The sequence below is a fragment of the Bos indicus genome, chromosome 16 (assembly GCF_029378745.1).
Source record: "Bos indicus isolate NIAB-ARS_2022 breed Sahiwal x Tharparkar chromosome 16, NIAB-ARS_B.indTharparkar_mat_pri_1.0, whole genome shotgun sequence".
In the NCBI taxonomy this organism is placed as follows: domain Eukaryota; kingdom Metazoa; phylum Chordata; class Mammalia; order Artiodactyla; family Bovidae; genus Bos; species Bos indicus.
The window spans coordinates 58,935,647-58,960,928 of record NC_091775.1 but is presented as its reverse complement, the minus strand read 5'-3'; the positions used below and the strand labels follow the sequence as shown (position 1 = coordinate 58,960,928).

The following is a 25,282-nucleotide window of genomic DNA, read 5'->3' as shown; positions in this document are numbered from 1 at the left end:
TTCTGTTTAGTGAGTCACCAGGACAACTTGCTCACAGGTTAGAACTTACACGAAAGTGAGGAGCTGGGCTTCAGATGCCAGGCTGGAGGACGCAGTCCTGGATGCGACCTGAACTTTGGGGCTGGGGGGAGAACAGGTCTGAGAAACATCAGGAAAACATGTGTCTGAATCTCCATCTTTGGAAATAAGAAAAAGATCCAAACTTGGTTCTCATCCGCAAGGGAAATATCTTTCTTCCCCATGTCCTTGGACCCCTCCTGGTTTGGCATATCTGAGGCCAAAGGAGAAGGATGTCCTGGTGGGACACTTCCTTTTTCAGGGTTTGAGGCAATGGCATTCCTAAAAGTATAGAGAGAATTTTTTGTGACCTGCTGATTTTATTCCCAGCCTTTTATTTTTTAACCTATTTTGATTAAAAAGTGATACCAGTTAGACTAAGAGTAGGTATTTCCTTTGACGTAAGAAGGAATCAGTCTTGTTTTTTCAAAGCCTGGAATAACTAGAAGAATCAGTTAAAAGGGGGACTTCCCTGGTGATCCAGTGGCTAAGATCCCATGCTCCCAGTGCAGGGGACCCAGGCTTTACCCCTAGTGAGGAAACTAGATCCCACATCCTGCAACTAATTGCGTGCTGCAGTTGCCAATGCAAGAGACACAGGTTTGTACCCTGGGTGGGGAAGATCCTCTGAAGTAGGAAATGGCAACCCACTCCAGGATTCTTGCCTGGAAAAGTCCATAGGAAGAGAAGCCTGGCTGGCGGGCTGCAGTACTGTTGTAGCCACACATTCCGGTAAACAAACTCATTGAGAAGGACAATGCAGATAGTGGAGTGCAGCTTATTACACCGGCGGGCCCAAGGCAGAGTCTCCTCTTGGCCAAGGACCCAGACCAGTTTTTGTGAAAACTTTATATACCCTAAGTGTACTTGTTCAAACCCATCTCCCCAAATTCCTTGAAACTAGCCTGGACAAGGTAAAAGAGAGATATGATCAAAGTTAACCCATGATTCATGTGTCACAAGACTAGATAAACAGTGGGTATTTATCAATAGGCCTGTGGTCATAGCCCGATAAACATAATGGAATTTACCACTTTGTTCTGTTACAGAGATAATTAGCATATTCTTTTAGGCAACGGGGAGTCCAAGTCCAAGTCCTGAGGCTCTTTTATCTGGGGAGTCTGGTTTTCCATTGGTATGCCATTTCTATAGACACCGGGCACAAAGTTCAGAATCCACTGGGAGGGTGACCATGCGTGTAGCCTAATGTTCGCAGCCTGGCCTAAGATGGAGTCAGGCTCTGTCTGTTTTCTCCTTCAGTACATGCGGCTGCAAAGAGTCAGACACAACTGAGAGACTGAGCACACACACACACAACTAAAAGTAAAACGATTCCCTATGTGCCACAACTAAGACCAGCCAAATAAATAAATATTTGGAAAAAAAAAAAAAAGAATCAGTTAAAGAGACTATTGACCACATTTCTTCCATATTTATTTTCTAGTTCTGGTAGCATTTTAATTATATCTTTCCTGAGAGTCATACAGAGAATGTCATAGCGTGCCTCACTATGCACTATTATAGGTCTAAATCCCCATAAAACTTTAAGCTCACAAGATTTCAGAGCAAAAAATGATCTTCAAATTCTTCAATATCAGCATTTTCAAGCATTTTATTTCATTTTTTTTATGAAAAAACAGTGCTCCACTCATAAGTAGGTTATCTTCAAATTCCTCTGGAAAGACTATAGCATCAACCTCTCAGCAATTTGTAACACCTGAGCATGGAAGAGATTCCAAGAAGTCCTGCCCTAAAGAAACACCTTTTACTTAGTCCAGAAATTCCCTAATCTATTTAACTAGAGAATCCTCTTACACATAACAGAATTATAGGCTTAAAGAAAGTACTGGAGGGATTTCCTTTGGTGATCCAGTGGTAAGAGTCTGCTTACCAGTGCAGAGGACACAGGTATGATCCCTGGCCCAGGAATTAAGATCCCACAAGACACCGGGCAACTAAGCCTGTGTGCCCCAGCTACTGAGCCCACGCACCCTAGAGCTTGTGTTCCACAACAAACGCCACTGCGATGAGAAGCCCACACACCACAACGAAGAAGATCTTCCCGACCTGGGATCAAACCCGAGTCTCCCGCATTGCAGGCAGGCGCTTTACCGTCTGAACCACCAGGGAAGCCCTGGTGGGCTGACTTTATAGAAGACAGCTGAATTCTCACCTCTGCATTCAATTTATTTTAATATGTTGTTTGGGTCAAAGTATATGAAGAAAACCCATGCTTTCTGTAGTTGGAAAAGGCAGGACCTTGAATATTCCATGTACGGATCTCAGGCTCCCTCAGGGATTCTTGGACCACAATGGGGACCTAGTCTAGACTGACTCACGTGCCACAACTAGAGAAGCTCTCCACAACTAGAGAAAACCTGCACACAGCGACAAAGACCCAGTGCAGCCAAAAAAAAATATATATATACTGGGAAGTTACTGATGTATGTGTTTTATCTTGCAGACTTCTTTCCTCCTTATCAAAACAGTTAAGAACTCAAAGCTTGACTAGCCTTTTGGGTGTTATAAGCGTGTGGAAATAAATGAAGACCAACAAAATGGGAACAAGTGAAGGCTACTTACACACAGCGAGGGGGTCAGCCACCATCACCTGCTTTTTTGCAGAGACCAAGAGACAGAGAAATAGGAAAGCTGTAAAGTGGAAAAAAAGGAGGGCTTCAGATAGGCATTGATTGGCATGTAGGCTGTTGGCAGGTAGGTGACCCAACTAACCAGGAGGGAGGTATTCTTAGGTAAATGTTTAGGAGATGTATGTGACTCTCTCTGGTGGAGCCTAACTTGCAAGCAAGAACAAAACTTAGGGAAGCTGTCAGTTATTAATCAAGTCTTAATCAAGTCCTGCTGATTTTGGCTTGATTGTTACAGGAGTTACTGTTTGGCTTGCTGAACTTCCAATAGATAGTGGTCTGACTTCCTACAAGTCTGACTTAGAGATGGTAGGCTCGCTTCTTGGGCTGGTTGCTGTAGATTGTCAGAGTTCTAGTTTTCATGTGGCCTGGCTATTGTCCATTTGATTTTCAGTCTCTCAGTTGAGAAAAGAAGAGAGTGTAGAGGCAGACCAAGGAGGCAGAGGAGGCCACATCCATGGGCATATTGCGTGCCATAATCAAGAAATCCTATGTGAAGATTCAGAGCTCTGGGCTGTTTTGGAATTTCTTCAAGTTCATCCAAAGGAAGCAGACTCTTATCTTCAGCGCTTTGGGGATTAAACATCCCCTTGACATTTCAATAAAATAACAGGAGTAGACTAAATTCCTTATTTTCTTTCTTCCTCCCTCCCTTCCTTGTCTCCTTCCTTCTTTCTGTTTTCTTTCCTCCTTATCTTCCTTGCCTGCCCGCTTGCTTTCCTTCTCTTTTCTTCCTTTCCTTCCTTCTTTTCTTCCTTTCCTCCTTTCTTTCACACAGTTCTATTAAGTCATTCTTTTTTCAAGCATATGAACAGAAAAATAATCTCCTTTCTTGAGAAAATAGATATTTTGTTTGGAAAAAAAGCCATTCACAAAAGTATCCCAAACAATAATAAAAGAAAAAACTAAAACTCACTGCATTGCAAGGGCACACTGAGAAAGAACCCTATGACTCAGCAAGAAAATACATACTTTAAAATATCCCTTTCTTTTTAACTAATGGAAGTATTATCTGTAAGTGAGCACAGAACATCATTTCCCGAGCCTTCACAGTTACGTAACTGTTTCCCTGAGTGTGGTGTAGGGTAAATGCACTTGGTAGATTGCTGTTTAGCAGTGAAGTAATGGAGTTCAGATGTTTGGCTCAACGTGGCTGAGTGTGAGACACTGTCACCCCTGCTCACCCCCAACATCCAAGCTTACTTTCTGCTTTCCTCCCTCTGTCGACCTGAACCAAGGCCTGGGAATTTATAACAAAAAATCAGTTAACAAATGTCAGGTTCACCCAGTTAGGGGTAATGATCTGCATGATGCTTCATATTTTCTCCGTGGGCTTTTGTACCTGTAACTTTATTTGTCCTGATAACCTACCTATAAAGTAGCCTGGATGAATTCTATTATCCCCTATTTTTCAGATACAAAAACTGAAAGAAATGAGTTGCTGAGCCCCAAATCACACTGATTGGAATTACAGAATTGAAAAGGAGGCCAGGGGTCATCTCAACTCAGCTGCTCACTTTACAGATGCAACGCTGGGAACCACTAGATCCCCTGGCCAGGTCCCACCTCCTGATTCCCTGCCCTTTTGTTTTCCTGCTAGGAAACAATTCCCTTAAAGGGAATGTTTTCTGATATATTGAAAACAATCTTTATTTATCAGGCTTGCTATCTTTTTATTAATAGAGTTTCTGAAATAGCAGCAAGCTGATGAGCTAGCATCACTAGAGAATGTGTGCTTCATAGAACAATTTTACAAAACATGCACATTATAACTCTAAGAAAACATACCTTGGAGGCCTGTGACTGCAGTCTTATACTTATAAAGTTAGAATTTCCTTTATATTCTTCTCCGATTAACATAAAGGCTAAAAGCCAGAGTATGCAGAAGTAAAACTGGCATCACAAAGCTTAATGCCCTAAAAGAAGAGCATCTGAAAGGAAGCATACTGAAAACCTTTTCTGAGTTTCAAGTAACTTATCTTTGATTACCTGAGATCAAATTTAAGCAATTGATTCAGTAAGCACCTCTCCTGACCTTTTTTCCCGTTTTTCTTATCTATAATTATTCCCATATGATTCACACAGAAATGGAAATTTGGCAATTACTTAGCTAATTTGATTGGAGTTGACAAGCAGCTAATTAATCCCGCCCACTCTTCATCCAGTTTAGGTACTAAATTAGTTGATTTAGCTCAAAGGAAGCATGGGTCAAAATGGCAAGATAATTCACTGTGTGTGTGTTATTGCCATTATATTTATGCAGACACACTCACTATCTAAGTTTATCATACCTGTGATCATTATATCTGCATAAGTACATATATATATATACACACACACATATGTATACATTAGGCAGAGAAATGAAGCTAAAATTGACTTTCTAAAGTTAGCAAGGTGATTTCTTTGTTTCCTATGGCCTAATTATTTTGTTTCTGTAGCATTTTACATTTATAGTAATGACTAGAATTCCAGTAGAATGCCACTCTTTCTCCAAGGTGTTCAAGCAAGAACAGCTCATTATAGCATCAATAAGAGGCTATACAGGGTGTATTAATTGAGAATAACCTTGGGTAAGTAACTTGGCTTCTCAGAGCCTCAGTTTTCCCATTTATAAAAGAGGGACCACACATAAAGTGTCTATGGCATGTCTGGCACATTGATGACATTCAGTAGAAGGCAGTGGTCCCCAGCCTTTTTGGCACCATTTTCATGATTTCATGGAAGACAATTTTTTTACAGAGCTGGGAGGGGAGGTGGGTGAAGGGTTGTTTTCAGGATGATTCAAATGCATTACATTTATTGTGTGCTTTATTTCACAATAAAGTTATTACTATTATTAACTTTAATTATATCAGTTTGATAGTAATTATAATAATATTATCAAACAAATTATGATTATGAAATGATAAAAATAATCATCATATGCTATTGTTATTATATCAGCTCCACCTCAGATCATCAGGTATTAGATCCTAGAGGTTGGGAACCCTTGGTATAGGGCCCATTCCTGCCCCTTACTAGCTTACTTATGCTAATACAGTCGCTCCTGGTAAAGACAAAACAGCATTATCAGCTTTAGAGTAATTAAAACCTTAATACTGAACACAAATCAGTTAAATAGGACACAAAAATCAATGTTATCAGGAACGTGAGCTGAGTCAATTACTACAGCTATTAAAGAGAGTAAAAACCTGTGTGTTCCAGTAAGCCTAGAGTTTCATATAAGTTTATTAAGGGAGTATTAGAGGAGAATGGAGAAGGCAATGGCACCCCACTCCAGTACTCTTGCCTGGAAAATCCCATGGACGGAGGAGCCTGGTAGGCTGCAGTCCATGGGGTTCCTAAGAGTCAGACACGGCTGAGCGACTTCACTTTCACTTTTTACTTTCATGCCTTGGAGAAGGAAATGGCAACCCACTCCAGTATTCTTGCCTGGAGAATCCCAGGGACAGGGGAGCCTGGTGGGCTGCTGTCTATGGGGTCACACAGAGTCGGACACAACTGAAGTGACTTAGGAGCAGCAGCAGCAGAGGAGAAAGGTTGAGAACCCAGGCCTGGTCTCAGACACACCTGGAACTCTGTCTGGCTCTGTGTAGGTCCCTTATGCAAACACCCTCTCTACGCTTCCATTTCCTCATTTATAAGATACAAACAAGAGCACCCAGCTCACAAGGATCATGTGACTATATACAAAGTGCTCAGCCAAATGCCTGCCACCGAGTAAAGGTTTATAGCTGTTGTTACTATGACTCCAGAGAGTTTCTGCATCCAAACACACTTTCTCATTTTCTCACGATTACACACCCTAACCAGAAGACTTGGGACTTAGGAATCAACTGCCCGCACTGAGCCCTCATCTCCTCTGTCCCTAGGGATGGTGAACTTCAGTGAGGTGTCCGGATACCCCGTGCTGCAGCACTGGAAGGTCCGCTCCGTGATGTACCATATCAAGCTCAACCAAGTGGCCGTCTCTCAGGGTGAGCGCAGCTGTGAGCTGTCATCCACCCCCGGGGTGTGGAGTTCCTTCCCCAGGGCACAAACCTTTTATCCATGGTGAAGATGCCGTCCAAAAATGTAGCCACTTCACAAGATCTATAACCTGTTCACTCGATTCACCCTTCAGGGCAAATGGCTGGAATGGGATCATTTTCTTAGCATAGATTAAATTGCAAGTTCTATCTTGGATGATAGAAGAGATGGAAAGGGCAGTGTGGGAACCATGGAAGATGAGCACCTACTTTATCATTTTTCCTGGGGTCATACAAAAGCAGACTTTTTATAAATTGACAGAATAAAATTTTCCAAATGCAAAGAGTATACTTTAGAGGTTCTATCTGCTGAAAGAAATACGGGAAAGAGGGCAATAAAGGGGAAGTGGTGAAGAAAAATAGAAAACAACCCACTCCAGTATTCTTGCCTGGGAAGTCCCATGGACAGAGGAGCCCGGTGGGCTACAGTCCACAGGGTCACAAACACTTGGATACAATGTAGTGACTAAACACAGCAAAGATTTCTAAACAGTAAGTAAACAAGATAGGTAGATATAGATTTATCTACTATATATGTGTGTGTGTATACACACACACATACTTATGTCTTTATATCTGTATCTAGTAAGTTAAGAAACAGTGAATTCTAAACTTACTTAGGATAAATTATTCCAAAACAGAACAGTGAGGCATCTTGTGTAAGTATTCTTCAAACCTTAGTGATAAATGCCTTGAATCAAGTTTTTCCTAACATTTGAGCAATCCCACTGTGAAGTTTGCAAAAGAGGAAATATCTAACAAAACGGCCTTAACATGGGCTTGCATCCCTATTTCACCTCAGCCCCATGGACTAGAAGAACGTGACTCCACTCATTGCTCGGGGGCTACAAGAATGTTCCAAACCTGAGCTTTATGCTCCAGAGTCTGGCTTCGCTGTGTTGAGTGGAAGGGGGACTAGAGCTGAATGCTTTTGTTGACACAGGATGACCAGACAGGTGAGAGGACTCAGGGTCGGCAACAGGGAGGCTGAGCTTTAGGGCCAATGAGAGAGAGAGATGGAAGGTCAGGGATAGAGAGAAAGAGCAGTGAGACATATACTTGCTAAAGGTAAAGCTTGATGCGGAGAGAAAGAAGAGGCATTAAGGATATAGAATATCTCCAGAGTACACACAGGGGTTTAGATCTTTTCTATCACCAGAGTTCTTGGCAAGAAGGGATTATTAGTGAAGTAAAATCTGCTGGTGCAGAAAACGCCTAGAATGAGATAAGCTACTCTTCATTCTAGACAAACATGGCAATAGAGACCCTACCCTGAGCACATACTCATTTGCACTCAGCCCAGATGCTATATGCCTACCAGGGGATAACAGTCGGGTATTTCTGCTGCCACATGCCTTTCGAAGCCACACATGGCATCATGGATGATATGGGTGTCTGCACTTGGGTTCTTAAGCTTCAGCCATGCTCTGCCTTGCCCTGACAGGACACAGGTGTGTCAAAAGGAAGGCTGTACAACGTTGGTCAGAGAAGATACTGGGTTTGAAAAATTTGCCATAGATTATCTTGCTGATAAACATAATTCTCTTAAACAGGGAAAGCAAATCCAAGATTTGTCTGGGGAGGCGAGTGAGGCGCCAAACAGGTTCTTTGTTCCATTTGCCATTTCCCAGTCTTTATATACTTTTTTCCTAAATAGATATAAGCAGTGTTTTAGTGACTTTCCTTTTTATTCATCTTCCATTGTCTTTCCATTACCAATGTCTCTGCATGAAGAACAAAATCCTGCAGACTTTTTTGATCCCTACACACAGTTAAAATACATTTTACACTGTGGCCTTGTACATACACACACCCCCACATACACACAACAGAAGTTTCATGAAGCCATATTTCATCTTCTGATGGGAAATGTTCTCTGCTGGTATTTGTGTTTCTATTTTAAACTATGCTATTCTCCTTCATTTTTAATGCTATTATTTGAGCTCACTAAGTTGATTTAATGTCATGATTGTGATTTGGAAAAAAAAAAAAACTGACTTAAGCAGGTGGGTGGTAGAGATGTGACAATGTTTTACTCAACTTGTACAAAGTTAACAACCAATTGGCTTGAAGAAATATTCTTTTAGGAACTGAAATGTCTGCTTCAGCTACCTGGAAAGACTCACCCGATAGTTCCAGCCAGCTCTCCAGCATCACTTTGGGCCACGTGGCTCTTGCAGATTTAAGGCTGGAGGGCCTGAGAATCCAGGATGCCCATATTGTGAATCCTCACTCTTAATCCTGGGTGATGTTTCTCCGTAGCCCTCAGCAACGCTCTCCACTCCCTGGACGGGGCTACATCTCGTGGGGATTTTGTAGCCTTGTTGGACCAGTTTGGCAACCACTACATCCAGGAAGCTATCTATGGCTTTGAGGAATCCTGCTCTATCTGGTACCCAAACAAGCAGGTCCAGCGGCGACTCTGGCTGGAATATGAAGACATCAGCAAAGGTGAGTGACCTGCTCATTGACAAGTGCTATGCTTTGTACAAGCCCTGGCTGCCTGCATGCATCTATGGGACCAAATGCAGGGAGTCTGGAGGTGAAGGTTTAATTCTCCTCAATGCTGTTTTCTATCCTTTGAATTGTCACGGTTTGGTTACTAAAGCTAAATATCAAAACAGAGGAATTTGGGCAAACTTTAGATACAGCACAGAGTCAAAGCTGTCTGGTCACTGAACTGGTTAACGCAGAGAAAGTAATCTAAAGGTTTTTACCAGCCACCACTCATCCCACTACCACAGCACAGGCAATGTATTAGATCGTTCTTCTGCAGTAGGGGGGAAAGAACAGCCTTGCAGCCTCCCTGTCACTTCCTGCCCCCAGCAATCCCATCGTGCGCTGGCTGGCAACCCCTTCCAGTAACTAACTGCATAGCAAACCCCTTCTCACTCCATCCTGCCCTGTGTTTAGGAGCATTGTTTCCTGCTGCTCTGTGCTATGAGGAAATCTCCATTGCCCCGCGTGTTTATATAGCTGTGGATAACAGTCTCACAAATGTCCAGTGTTTGATGGCAAGTTAGTATTCAGTCCAAGTATGTATAAGGAACTGGAATTTCTCAAACCTTTTGAATTCACCTTCTAGTGGAGGAGGAGTACTGGCTGGTAAATTTGTATTCTGACTGAGCAAGACTTGGTTTAGAATTGCCATTCATGGAATTTCTTCATCTGAGCTTATCCTCACGGCATTCTGATGAGGCCAAATTATGGAGGTGTGAGTTGTTAAAGGGCAAGTGATGAAATGAGCACAATGAAAACTCAAGAAGTAGGTCAAGCTAAGATTTGATGACCAAGCTTCTCTCTGAGACTAGGGACCCTCTGCTGTCAGCAGGGCTGCAGTGGGGAAAATGTGCTCCCATGGTTTAGACACTCTTGGTTCTCTGAGCTCCACACAGATTTCTGTTTTGTCTTGCTTAAGAGGTAGTAGAGGCACGAGAGCCTCTCCTTCCACTGGACACTTTCTTCCAAAAGAGGCAAGAGGCTTGTGCCTGGGCTGCAGACTTCCTCTCCTGTCCCCCACCAGGTCCTGATTCCTGTAAGCTCAAAGACACAACCACAGACTTCTTGTCTCCATTCAAATGTCAACATCTTAAAATTATTCTGATTCCAGTTTGCCAAGAAAGGAGTATAATGTAAGCACATTTCGATAAGACCAGTTCCAGCTGGCAAAACTTTCTTATGTTTCCACGCCAGAGTCTCCTGATTGAACCAAAGGGCTAAACCCTCCTCCATTTCTGTTTGCCAGGGGTTCAAGGATTGCCAGGCTCTGGGACTGTTGGGAGAGGCAAGTCTGACCTTCCTCAGAACTCCTGGTTCTGCCCTTGCATCTCTCCTGAGCATTGTAATGTCCTCACTAAGCCCAAGAGGAACATTTGTCCATGGCCTTGGCATTGTGCCCTTATCCCTCTTGATCTCAAGCCATTCTTGCACACAGGAGCTGGTTTTGTCACAGTCCAACTGTTGGCTTTATTTTCCCATAAATATGATGTATATCAGCCCTTGCGTGTTATAGATATTAAAATCCATTCAACCACTTTAGTATGTCTATTTTGATCTGTTGTAGTTGTCCACATATACCTACCCCCCAGCTGACCCCTAAATCTGACCTCTGTGTCACTCACTTTGCGTCTCTTATCCTTGGGTCTGATTCTTACACTAAAATATATTTTTCTCTCTAGGCACTAATTTCTTTTTATTCCAAAAGCGTGAAGCCTGCTACTGATTAAGAATTATAAGTACATAAGACAAAGGAAGATTTTCTTCTGCTTTTCTGCACTCTGGGGACTGTTGTTCCAAAATGGAATTTATACACCAGTGGTGACAAGTGTTCTGAGAGGACTATACCTGCCATGACATAAAAGTGACACCTTTTTAGACTCGAGTCCTTTGATTATAGGTTCTTACCTGCTCTAACTTTAAAACTTTCCAGTGAAAAGGGGTTTTCTGTTCTTTGCTTTTGTACCTATGATTAGGTACCTAAAATTGCTTATGGATTGAATAGGAAAGGAGATTTGTCAGGGGTGAAATGAAGTGGAAAGATCATAGGACTAGGGGTTGGGAGTCTAGAATCAGCCAGGCGACTTTGTTTATTCAATTAACTATCAGCACCTTCCCTGTAAAGCTCTCATGGTGCCTTCCAGCTCTGACACTTTATGGATCCTCGGAGTCTCCCTTCATGTGAGAGGTTTTCTCAGGTCAGGCATATGAGTTAAAGACTTTCCTTCTCTTTCTTTAAATCACTATGCAGCTTCTCAAGGGTGGGTTCTATGCCTTATTCAACTTTAAAATCCCAGGGTCCAGCACAGAGCTGGGCACAGGACAATCCCTCAACAAGCGTTGGTTGTTGCTGCTGCTGCTGTTGGTGGGGGGAGTGGTGGTAAAGGCCCTTCTCATGTGATGACTTCCTATGTGGGTTTTATCACAGACACATGAAATGGTTTAGGTATGCCTGCCTGATGAGAATAAAAGGTGGATATGAAATCTTTTTGATGTGGACCTGTTTTAAAGTCTTTATTAAATGTATCACAATATTGCTTCTGTTTTATGTTTTGGTACTTTGGTGACAAGGCATGTGGATTCTTAGCTCCCCGACCAGGGACTGAGCCCATTAGAAGGTGAAGTCTCAACCACTGGACCACGAGGGATGTCCTTAGAGATGGATATTTTTGACCAGATCTTCAAAGGGCAGCCTTTGTTTCAGTGGACACTTACGTGTCATACAAGCACTATATGGTTTGGTCAGACCAATATTTAGGACCACTTGTCTTCAGATAGGGCTTCCCTGTGGCTCAGTGGTAGAGAATCTGCTTGCAATAGAGACCCAGCTTTGATCCCTGGGTCATGGAAGATCCCCTGGAGAAGGGAATGGCAACCCACTACAATATTCTTGCCTGGAGAATCCCATGGATGGAGGAGACTGGTGGGCTACAGTTCATGGGGTCTCAAAGAGTCAGACATAACTGAACTAACACTTCAACTGTCTTCAGACAAGTCTGACTGGAACTCCAGTCAAAAAAGATACTTGCCATTTCTCATTGTCTAAGATTAGTCTCTCTTCTTTTTTAACAGAGCATATAAAGACTATCTGAATTGAAATTTTCCAACCTTGATCTCTCCACTTCTACACTCACTTCCATCTTCTTCCTTATCCTTTGCCCTCGTGCCTCAGGAACTGTAGTGAGTTCTTCCTTTTCAGCTGAGTCTCTCCCCCTGTGCCCTTGCTTCCTTCCCTCTCTGCCTCCTCTTAGTCCTCACTCATTGGTCTCCTCCTTTTTCATCTCTACAGCCTCTTCAGCCTGAGTTTCTATTTTCAAAAAAATGAAATTTTTATAAATATGCAACTTTTTTATCACTGTTTCCTTTCAACATGTGCTGTGCTAAGTTGCTTCAGTCGTGTTCAACTCTGTGCCACTCTGGACTGTAGCCCACCAGACTCCTCTGTCCATGGGATTCTCCAGGCAGGAATACTGGAGTGTGTTGCCATGCCCTCCTCCAGGGGATCTTCCCCACTCAGGGATCGAACCTGGGTCTCTTACATCTCCTACATTGGCAGACAGGTTCTTTACCACTAGCTCCAGAACACATCACAATCAAATTTCTTAAGTAAGTCGTTTGTACATCTTTTCTCTACTTCCTCAACTTCTTTTCACTCTTCAGATAATTTCTTCCAACCCTGTTACACTACAGAAATAACTCTGGAGAAGGAAACTAAGGACTTTCTAAGCAGAATTTCTGTTTTCTATTCTATAGAAAACTAAACCAAATTATCATTTTAGTTTAGTTTAAAACTGAACTATCATTTTATCTTATCTCGGCAGAAGAATTTGTTCCTGTTGGCCAAGTCTGCCTTTTTGTAAATTCTCTCCTTTGGTGTTCCTGATGGTATTCTGTTCAGATTCTCTTTATTAATCTTGGGCCTTCATTTCTCATTCTTTTTTGCCCTCGCTCCTCTAAAGAAATCACTTAAGTTTTGGTCATTTTTCAGGATTTCATCCTTAATGTTCATCTCATCTTCACTGATGCTGGGTGATTCTCTTCTGTATCTACCTCAACCCATATCTCAAATCCTTCCTTTCTCCCTGAAAGTAAAAAACCCATTTGTCTGTGAGTGTTTACCATTTCTACCTGGATATTCCGTGATCATCTCTTTTCTCTGTATTTGTGAACCACATTGATTCGTGAACCACATAGTTGATTCGTGAACCAGATTGATGGGCCAAAATATAAAGTGAGGAGCCCTTCTTTATATTCTCCTCCCCCCTCCACGTTCAACCATTTACAAAGTTTTATTTTTTTTAGCACCTAAATAGTTCTTTAACAGGTGTCTTCTCCTATCCATTTCTCAAAATTGCATCTCTTTACGGTATCAGCTCATAGGAAATATTGAAGTAGCATCCTCATGTGCCTCTTTTTGTTCAGTTTCATGCCTGTGTAGTCCATTCTACATTTCACCATCTGTTATCTTTTTTAAAATGCCCCTTAATGCCTGGACTCTTCAGCTTGAAGCCTTTCACTAATGCCTTACATCATGAACCTGGCTTCACTCCCTGTCTTAGTTTCCTATGGCTGCTGTAACAAATTACTATGAACTTGATGGCTTAAAACATCATACATTTATTCCCGAAAGTTCTGGGACCAGAGGTCCAAAATCAGTTTCAGTGGACTAAGCTCAAGGTATCAGTGAGGCCAGCTTCTGAAAGTTCTAGGGGAAAACCGCCCCCTTGCCTTTTTTGCCGTTTCCAGCTTGTAGTGGCTACCTGTATTCCTTGGTTGAGTCTCCTTCCTCCATCTTCAAAGGGCATCACTCCAGTCCCTGAGTGACATGGTCTTCTCTCTAACTCCTCCTGCCTTCTCTTATAAGGAGCTTTTTGATTACGTTGGACCCAACCAGATAATGCAGGATACTCTCCCCATCTCAAGACTCGTCATTTAAGCATATCTGCACAATCTCTTTTGCCAATCATGCAAAAAGTGAAGAGGAACTAAAAAGCCTCTTGATGAAAGTGAAAGTGGAGAGTGAAAAAGAGTGAAAAGTTAAGCTCAACATTCAGAAAACGAAGATCATGGCATCTGGTCCCACCACTTCATGGGAAATAGATGGGGAAACAGTGTCAGACTTTATTTTTCTGGGCTCCAAAATCACTACAGATGGTGACTGCAGCCATGAAATTAAAAGATGCTTACTCCTTGGAAGGAAAGTTATGACCAACCTAGATAGCATATTCAAAAGCAGAGACATTACTTTGCAATAAAGGTTCGTCTAGTCAAGGCTATGGTTTTTCCTGTGGTCATGTATGGATGTGAGAGTTGGACTGTGAAGAAGGCTGAGCGCCGAAGAATTGATGCTTTTGAACTGTGGTGTTGGAGAAGACTCTTGAGAGTCCCTTGGACTGCAAGGAGATCCAACCAGTCCATTCAGAAGGAGATCAGCCCTGGGATTTCTTTGGAAGGAATGATGCTAAAGCTGAAACTCCAGTCCTTTGGCCACCTCATGCGAAGAGTTGACTCATTGGAAAAGACTCTGATGCTGGGAGGGATTGGGGGCAGGAGGCGAAGGGTACAACAGAGGATGAGATGGCTGGATGGCATCATTGACTCGATGGACGTGGGTCTGGGTGAACTCCAGGAGTTGGTGATGGACAAGGAGGCCTGGCGTGCTGCGATTCATGGGGTCGCAAAGAGTCGGACACGACTGAGCGACTGATCTGATCTGGTAACATTCACAGGTTCTAGAAATTAGGACCAGGGCATCTTTGGGAGCAAACATTTAGCCTCCCATCCCCTCTGCCCTCTCTAGCTATTGTGTCACTGACCATTCCCTACCTCGAGCATTCCTCCTCTCTGATGACACAAGATTACTTGCATCAATCCAAAAATTGTTGCATTTGATTCTATACAGTTTTAGGCTTTGAGGCTCCCTTCTTGCCTCAGTCTGAGGCCACAGGTATGTGCTCTAAAGTTTCTACGACTACTTTTCTCACTCAGAAATTTTTTCTTGGGCCCCTCTCTTGCCTCCTCCCTTGAAACTCTTTTTTCTAGTGTCTGTTCCTTTGTCTCATTTCTGGGTGGATCTTATGCTCTGCTTAGGCCCTTAGGATCTACAGGTTTGTCTTCCTAGTTATGATTTCTGTCTCTCACTTGTGTCTTTTAATCACAGACGTCAGCTCCATAAATTGCCATCTGCAATTAAATGATACCCTGACCCAATGTCAGGCCCAAACTCTGGGTCCAGGGTCAAGATTCCCACTGGTTTGGAAGAGGGCATTGAGCTGTTCCACACTGTTGAGCCTACCCAACCTTGTCTCCTATCTACCTACATTCTATCACCTCCTTCCTGCTCTTCAAGAGCCAGTTCTAACGTCACCACTTTCACCAAGTCTTCCATGATGCTGTAGTCAGAATCTTTGCTTCCTGTTTTATGCTCTTAGAGCTCCTTATCTATATCCTTTAGCAGTGCTCTTCACATGTCCCTGTATTGTCATTTCCCTGTATGACTGTCTCCTGTGATAATAGACTTGAAAGCATGTACCATATTTCCCTGACTTATGTAATTTAAAAAGTTTATTTAAAAAATGCAAAATGTATAAAACAGAATAAAGTGAAAAATAAATCTTCTTCTCACTCTTATTTCCCAGTAATCTAGTTCCATTCCCCAGAGGCAACCAGGAAACCATTACTACAGTTTACTATCTATCTGTCCAGAGATGCTCTATTCCTAACCATTTGGAAGTGAACAAAGCATGTTGCAGAAAAATAGATATATTAGGGTCTTGTCTGTTTCAAAAATGCTGTATATAAAAATATGCATATACCCATCTATATAAATATAATCTTTAGCCTCTCTCTCAGGGCCTTCCCTGGTGGCTCAGCAGTAAAGAATCCTTCTGCAATGTAGGAGGCTCAGGAGATGTGGGTTTGTGCCTGGGTAGGGAAGACCCCTGGAAGAGGGCATGGCAACCCACTCCAGTGTTCTTGCCTGGAGAATCCAATGGACAGAGGAGCCTGGTGGGCTACAGCCCCAAGGGTTGCAAAGAGTCAGACACTATTGAAGTGACTGAGCCACACACACACACATACATTCTCTCTCGTACCACATATGTATATTTCTGTGTGTGTGTGTGTGTGTGTGTATACACACAAATTATTTGTTTATTTCAAGATTAGGGATATGGTATAGGGTAGGGGCTTTTATTTTTGTACTAAAAGCTTCTTTTGCTTTTTCCACAATAAGCATGGGCCACTTTTCAATAAATCTTTTTTAACACATTAAAAATATATTCTGAAAAGTTTTCTATTATCTCGAGTAAAGATTTAGAAAGTTAACTGGAAAAAGAAGAAAACACACGTTGTATTTACAAAGAGCTGAACCCTAGATAGAAATCTGGGAGAAAGTGCAAAACAATAGATCATTTCTTATTAATCTTTGAGTCTTCACCCCTGACACAGTGCCTGGAGTATAATTAGCATCACTATTGTCAAACGAGTAAATCCTTTATTCTGTTCTTACTTCAGAAGAAACCAGTAAAAAGAGCCATAGATCTGTAGATTTCAGAAAAGTGACCAAAAAATAACTTCCACAGGCTTAATTTTAATCCTTAGCCTGACACATTAAGCTCAATATATTTTCTTTCTCTCTTTCTTCTTTCTTTTTCTTTTTTGGTACTCCATTTGGGAGTGGATTTCCTTGGGTCTTTCTTTTCTTTCCCAGTGGCACTTTCATTGGTACATTAGATCTGACCTTTGTCATAGCTCTTCCTTGCCATTGCTTTTGGGGCATATCCGTGGGGTTATCTGGGTGACAATTGGTGATAAGTAAGCTCTTCCTGGCAGCCCACTTCAATATTCTTGCCTGGAGAATCCCAGGGGCAGGGGAGCCTGGTGGGCTGCCATCTATGGGGTTGCACACGACTGAAGTGACTTAGCAAGCTCTTCCTTTCAGCTGTACCTTCTAGTCCATAATCTACTAGGGGTTAGGCAATGGTCAGTGGGTAGGGGCATTGATTGTTTGGTTTCCAGCCGGTTACTTCCTTTCCATGGTGAAAGCCAAGAAGAATCTTCCTCTTCTTCCAAGACGCAAGCTGAGAGTTTTTCCCTTAAGGGGACTCTCTAGCTCTGAGAGGTCTTAGGTTAGAATCAAAGAAAGAAGTAAACCACCTGAATGACATTATATTTCTACCACACAGAATGCCACCTTTCCCAATTTTCATCAATTAGTTTTTGGGTGGATAGAAGCCAAGAAAGACTCAATTGGTTCATCTTCCTAAGACAGTGAACAGATTTCGGCCATAGCTGAAGCAAAAACAATAGCTGAATCAGTCATCAGCATCTGATCCAGTCTGTGAGACTTGGTCAGCAGAGACATAGTCTGGTGTATATGATGCTGGTGTGGTCCATAGGCTAACAGGCATAACTGTGCTACATGGCACAAAACCCTGTTACATTAAAAGCAGAACATAGAAAGCCAGTGAAGAATAATAACTTACGTCTGTGTAATACTTTATGTGTTACAACCCCAGGGTTGCAAACCAGCTGCAAAGGCTCTTTTTATGTACATTTACAATGACAAAGTTAGCACTCAAATGGCAAAGCGATTATAGCATATAGCTATTTTCTTTCAATGATTAATTAATTCATTCAACAAACGTTTGCTGAGGGCCTGCTACATGCAAAACCCTGTAGTGAGCAGAGAGGGGGTTTAGAGGAAACAGCTGTTCTATGGCATTCCCAGGCAGACAGGCCTGATGAAGGTGCTACTGATGCTGAGCCGGGTGGTGTATTAAACAGCAGCTTCCAGGAGGATCTAAGCTTTTTGAAACATATGTGAGTGGATTTAATTTGAGTCTTCAAGTCCCCAGGCTCTGGTGCAGAGTCCGGAGTAAACTGGATCTGTAGGTTGAGGGAAGAAGTTATCAAAATAATATTACCAAACAGCCTGTTACGTAGCTTTTCTCATTTAATCCTCAAACGTGTGCTCAGTCACTTAGTCATGTCTGAGTCTTTTGTGACCTTGTGGGTTGTAGCTCACCAGGCTCCTCTGTCCATGAAATTCTCCAAGCAATAATACTAGAATGGAAAAAAAAAAAAAACAAAAACTAGAACAGGTTGCCATTTCCTCCTCCAGGGGATCTTCCTGAACCAAGGACTGAATTCAAGTCTTCTGAGTCTCCTGCATTCGTAGGTGGCGTCTTTATCACTGTGCCACCTGGGAAGCCCTCCAGACAACACATCACTTAAGTCTTACCTTCCCTATTTATAGATAAGAAAGTAAAGCCACAGAGAACTTAAGTAACTTGCGTGTGGTCACCAAAGCAGTAAGTGACTGAGTGAAGACAAGAAGAATGCCTTCACCTACCAAGATACGTTGCAAATGGCGGCATGCTACTTTGCCTGCCCGTGGCACAAGAAGAGATGAAGGTGGGAAGGTTAGTGGGCAAAATGGAAGTGAGATCAAGATGGAACTAAAGCCGAGTCACTGGTCTAAAGTCACCACCACAGGGCCAGATGTCAACCGTGGTTACACTTCATGATGGACCTACTGCCTTTCACCTTGAGTTTTCTGAATGTTGGGTTGTTGGTGTTGATTTTTTGGGTGTGGGGGGAGGAGTGGTGGCCCACGATCAACGGTGACAACCCAGATTCTGGAGGAGTGTTTGTTTTCCTGTGCGGCAGTGCTTCTCAAAATTTAATATGCCTGTGTATCACCTGGGATCTTCTTGAAATGGCGATTCTGATTCAGTAAGTCTGGGTGGAGCCTGAGATTCTGCATGTCTAACAAGCTCCTAGATGACACCAAACAGCAAAGCTAGATTCTCTCCTCAGAGACCAACAGGGTGTGGGTTCCTTCATCATCCTGCTTATCCTACCTGGCGCAGGAACCTCAACACAGGAGCCACGGCATGGTGGACTCAAGGGCTGTGTCCTGGTGTCATCTCTGCAGAGGACAGTCTGTCGCAGAGAGGAGGACAAACCTGAATGGTTTTCATTTTGGACCAGGACTTTTCTCCTTAAAGCCATTGATTATTAGGCTTCTGTGCAGAATTGAACAGTCTTAAGCCTATGGGCACTGAAAGGAATTGGAAACATGCCAACAATTAGGATTAAATGAGATACGCTTTTTTTAAAAATCATTTAGTACTGTAGACAACACTATCCTCATCGTACTATCTCAAGGATTCTATTTTTTTTAAAATAGTGTTTGAGTCCCCCACTTGTTTTCCTCTCAAAATAAAAATTTATTAGAGTTCCATATTTTAACCTGGCTAGTATTTAATTGATGGGATGACAATTCTGTTGGCAATATCGAACTTCTTTCATATAATGATGAGCCTGACAATAGTGACATCTTGTCCATAATACACAAGTTAATAGTTGATTATATAGCTTTCTGGATATAGCTGCTCAAAATATGTAAGCTTTTGCCTTCACAGCTTGATGGATTGCTTCCTGAGGATGGGCTCATTCATTCATTTCCTTCTATATCTGAATATTGGTCTAGGCACTTTGCATATAATGGCAAATGACACAGAAAAACTCCCTGCTTCTACAGAGCTCGTATCTTAGTGAAGAGAGAAAGAAAGTGGCAAGTGACAAATAAATGAGAGCAATGATTCTAGACAGTGATAGATACTATGAAGAAACAAAAATCAGAGGAAGTAATAGAGGGTGACTGGACGATGGGGAAAGGGGTGCTGATTAAGACGGCAGGCATAGAGAAGGCCTCAATGATAGTGATGAAGCAGGGAGTTTGAGCTGAGATGTGGCAGACAGAGCTAATCATGCAAAGATCTAGGAACCGAACAATCCAGGCAGGGGACGTAGAAAATGCAAAGGCTTCATAAGTTTTTGAATTCTCATAGCTTCTAGCATCATGTAGCACATATAGAATTTACTTAGTAAATATCAGACTCATAACCACTATTACTCAGAAGAAAGAGGCCTGGATTCTCCGGTGGACTATGAAGAGAAGAAACTCTACTTCTAGCCATACTTGTTGTTTCCTAAATTCTGCAAGCCAGGCTGAGATCCATTTGTTTATCCCCCACTTCTTTTATCCAAAATGTAGATCAGTGCTCATTGGGCTGCCCATGGTGCTACTGATCCAAGAAAAATAAGCATATGGCAGCAGGTTTAAGAGTACAATTCCTATACTTACTAAGACTTATCTTGATCTTAAGTTATGGTCTCCATAACAAAACTAATAGTTTATCTCTACACAAAAAAATGGGGGGAAAATTGCAAGACAAGTAATGAGGCAATGGGAAATTCTGCACCAAGGTGAAAATTTGAACTTGACATCACTTGGGCTTTCTGCATTTGGGGGGATGGATGCCTTGTGTCTTAAGTGCAATATACCTATATTATAGTCTATCCTACTCTAAGACAGTGTGTTGAGGAAAAGAGCACTGGTGGGGGTGGGGCAGGGGACGGAGAGGGTGGGGAGCGGTCAGGAGACCCGGGCTATTGTGCTCAGTTGAGCCATTAGCCAGCCAGCTGACCTTGGGTAAATTACTTAACGCTCTTCAAAACCATCTTCCCATCTGTATAATAACTAACTTGAATTAGGTAATACTTAGAGCTTCTTTTACATTTAGTTCTCTGTGACTCTATATACACAGCAAATTATTTCTACATATTAGAAATAGAATAATAGATAATAGATAGAATAATAGAATAGAACAGATAATAGAATACTATAATAATAGAATGCAGCATTTAATAAGGCCTGGATCAAGGTTCAATAGGCTAACTCAACTGATACTGCAATGGAAGGAGTTTAATACTGTTGTTTATAGTGAGAATTTAAAGTCAGACAGATAGGCATCAGAATTTTTATTAAGTTTACTTAATGGCTGTGAGCCTCATTTTCCCTGTCTGTAAAACAGGGCTATTGATATTTGGCTTACAAGTAAGGATCAGATACAATAATTATTTATGAAACAGAGTGTCTAGCATCCTGTAACTGTTCTATGCATTTTGACTTATTATTAGCACTATTATTATTATTATTACTAGCATTATTTCAATAAAATTTTCAGTTCAGTTCACTAATTTTTGAACAAAATAGCAGCTGATCAAAATGTCAGGGAGTAAAACTGGATAAATGTGTTCTTCCTAGAAACACCGCTATGTCTTTTAGAAGTCACAAATCACTAACTAGCCCAGTGGAACAGGGACGTCAAACCTCCATTACAAAAATCAAGACCAGAATCACATCTTTTGGGAGCTATTTTCAGTCCCAGTTATGTAGCTCTTTTGCTGAGAAAAGACCAGGAAATAAACCCCACCCATATGAGAGGGATTTTTTTTTTTTTTTTTTTTGATGGGGGAAGGGAGGCTATAAGACTGTGCTCTCTGTGGAAAAGAATCCCTGGGAAGCTCTGATAAGCAGCCGGTGTTGCTGCTTTTTAAGTGCAAGGGAGCTGACAGGTGCATCTTCTGCAGGGGGAAATTCATGCAGGTGTCCAGCTGCAGCAGCCTTCCCTTTACTTCTGACTCGAAACCTGAACTGTCTGGTTGAACCGGCTGCATACAGATGCAGACTGGGGTTCCCCTTGAGCCCCAGAGGGGAGACCTTGGCTCTAGTAGCAACCCAAGTTCCAGCGTAAGTGGGTGTTGGAGTTGAGAGATAATTGACTAATAGTTTCTGTGTTTTTGTTAGGCTCCTATCTTTTCCTGTTCTCTCTTAATAACGTGCTTTAGAGGAATACTCTTGTATTCTCAGAGGCACAAGGGGGTCAACAATTTCTGAAAGGTGGGGGCTACAGCTAACGAATCTCCGAGGTCACTCCCTACTCCTACCCCGTCTCTCGCAACATATAATGCCAAGCACGGCATCTAGCAGGCAATCAGTACATGTTGGTTGAATAAGTGAGTGAGTGCCATACTTTTGTCTCCTCCTTTTCCCCTTCCAAGGGAAACAGCAGCCTGTTGTCTAAGACAGCATCGCCTCAAACACCTTTTCCTTCAGCCCCTGGCTAGTCCTCTCTCTCATCATCCCTCTTCCGTATCTCCAGGTTTGATTGTTTCGTGTGGGGGACGTCATGCACTTGCCCTGTCTCGGGATCTATGTCATGTCCTAGGAATTGGCACAGGAAGAATAGGCTAGTCTTTAAAACCGAGTGACCAGCACAAGGTTATTATATACTAGGAACTGGGGCAAATGCATGTGTGGACCTCCAATATGTGATGGTTATTTCAACTTTCTGGCTACCAGTTAGTGCTGTAGGAGCCAACAATAGTTTTTCTTTACCACCTTTCCTATCATTGCTTTTTCTAAAAGCAAGTAGGAATGCAACTTACGTAGGAATGCAACACAAGACATAAAACTACATTGACTTAAACCAACAAATCAACAAACCCCTTTCATCAAAGCGTATCCATTTGGCCACAACTTATTACTAGTTTGCATTCCTCTGTCATCAGAGACTGTCTCCCTGAATCTCATGGAACTCTTTGGAAGTTGGTTCAATTACTAAAAGATGAAAATTAAATGAAAAAATTAAAAATACATAAGAAAAAATGTCAAGGAAATCAGCAGAAAAAATAATGGATTAGGTAAGTAATTAATTTAGAAAAAAATGCGAGTAGTTGACATCATTTTTGAACGTGGCCCCAGCTGCCAGCTACACTACAAAATGAAGCTGATTAATGTTACAACAGTCAAAGGCCCCAGTATACATCATTTCTATCTCTGTTACTGAGAGGAAGATGGTTTTCCAATCAGATCAACTTCCCTCTAAGAAATTCACTAGTACCCTTTGACACAACGGCTGATATATTGGGGACAGCAGGGTCAAGGGCACATAGACCTCGATTAGCAGTACCGTGAGGGAAGGCTGAGTTCCTCTGCAAAGTAATGGTGTGTATGCCTTCATTCAGAAATGTATGTCGTTTGCTGTAGATCAGTGCCGTGCTAGGCGTCAGGAGTACATGGATAGTAAGAGAAGGCTCCTGGCCCACTGTGGGATTCTAGATGTTGAGGCCAAGCACAGCTCTTTCTTTTGCCAGCCTCGTCTTACGTCTTCTCTTCTTTTGTTTGGCTAGTCAGCATCTGTGGGCCAGCATGACTGAACTCTATGAAAACAAAGTGAAAGAAAGGGTTGGTTGTTCAGTCGTGTTCGACTCCTTGCAATCCCATGGACTGTAGCCCACCAGGCTCCTCTGTCCATGGGATTCTCTAGGCAAGAATGCTGGCGTGCCATTTCCTTCTCCAGTGGATGAATCTTTCTGACCCAGGGATCAAACCCAAGTCTCCTGCATTGCAGATGAATTCTTTACCATCTGAGCCACCAGGCAAGCCCTCTCTGGTCTTTTCTTTGACCCACAAAAGAGGCAGAGAAAGTTGTTGCAAGGTCCCAAACATATTTCCCACCCTGAGAGTTCATCCCGTTCCTTGGAAAGTTTCTTCAACCTGTGTGTATTCTGTCTACTGCCAAAGTGCCCATATTCAAGGTGGCTGCTGCTCCCAGGAGCAATCTGTGAGACACTGAAGATGGGACGCAAAGGGACAGGTGTGGAGAGCTTTAGATGGAAGACCCATGGCAGTGCCAACAATTCCTGGGGAGAGGGGCTATTGGGCTAGGTTGGACCATTCCCTGGTCATGTGTGATGGCCACACCACTGGCTGGCTGCTTTGTGCAGGGCTGTGTGCAGACCACCTGTGGTCTGGCAACCTCCCGCTGAGGCCAGAGAGGGGGATGGTACCTACCTAAACAGAGTTCATGCCCTGGGGCTCCAGGAAGGGGTCACACCAGTCTCCCCTTAAAGCCTAACGTGACTGGAAAGGGATAGAGAGCTTGGCAAAGACAACCACACAAGGCCTATCCAGTTGATCAAGTCTGGCAGGGGATGGGGTTCATTCCACAGAGTTAGAATCTAACAGCACAGAAACCCTTGGTTTAGAGCAACTGCAAAAGGCAAGCAGGTTCAAAAGACTTGAAAATATTTTCCTTTTGCTGATCAACAAAATAACAAAGAAAGAAAAAGAAAGGTCGAAGCATTTCTCCAGTGCAATTTCTCAATAAATCTGCCAGTTAAAATATGTGATTTGTAGGTAAAATGGGAGTGCCTGTGACAGGGGAAAACAGCCTAATCGGGTCAGCCAATAGCCTAGACTCCCTTGACATTTTCTTGTTTCCCTGGGGTTTTTCTTTAGTCAGCTTGATTCCACAGGGGCAGCTTATAAAGTCAGTGTGTGTGTGCCTCTGTCGCCCGCCCTGACTGCTGTGGTCCCTCTTGTCAATGTATTGCAAGTCCAGTCGATTACTGCGGTAATTGGTTCTATATATATTGATGTGTTTGGGGCATTTGTGGCTTTATGTATTTTCACTGAGTCTGATTTGCCTTCTTAAGAGAGCAGCGACTCTGCCCACATCTTTGCATCTCCCCATAGCTGTTACTTCAGACTCTGCTCACAGCACGTTCACATTCAATACTGATCATGGTAATGTGGCTGTAGATAATCAAAAGATGGCAGCCCCAAAGTTTTACTGGTCAGTCGCTGCATTCTTTTACACAGCTGGGTAGAAGGAAGTGTTATTTTTTTAGAATTTCAGAATTTCCATTGTATCTCCCTTTGAGGGTAATCCATGTGTTGGGTCCTGTGTGGATCATGAATCTTGCATTCAATGGGCTGGTAAAGATCATTCATGATCTACAGATAAATATAAAAGCAAAATTTTAAAATAAACTTATTTATTTTTAATTGGAGAATAATTGCTCCACAATATTGTGTTAATTCCTGCCATACATCCACATAAATCAGCCATGGGTGGGACTGGGTAGGAGGTGGGAGAGAGGTTGAAGAGGGAGGGGACATAAAAACAAATCGAAACCAATTATAGTTCAATCAGTCATTTTTAAAAAACTATTTTATCATTCAGTGAATATTGATTGAGGTTCTGCTTTGTGTAGACATCGGGCAAACAGCACTGTAGAAGGAACTTGATTCCTGCTCTCATGGAGAAGACGTGGATGAGACAGAATATAAACAAGTCAGTAAGGAATAAACAAAATACTAGAAACTTTGAGCTATGAGGATAATGTGGG

The 25,282-nt window shown here is 42.4% G+C and overlaps 1 protein-coding gene across 2 annotated transcripts in view; it reads left to right on the top strand.

The window, feature by feature from the left end:
• The window catches only part of ASTN1 (astrotactin 1), a 356,269-nt gene that overhangs the window by 256,514 nt on the left and 74,473 nt on the right, over positions 1-25,282 (top strand). For both annotated transcript variants that reach the window (XM_070768489.1, XM_070768488.1), the window contains 2 exons: positions 6,581-6,685; positions 8,999-9,187. In XM_070768489.1, coding sequence (XP_070624590.1) covers positions 6,581-6,685; positions 8,999-9,187 — 294 coding nt within the window. The remainder of the gene's footprint in view (positions 1-6,580; positions 6,686-8,998; positions 9,188-25,282) is intronic.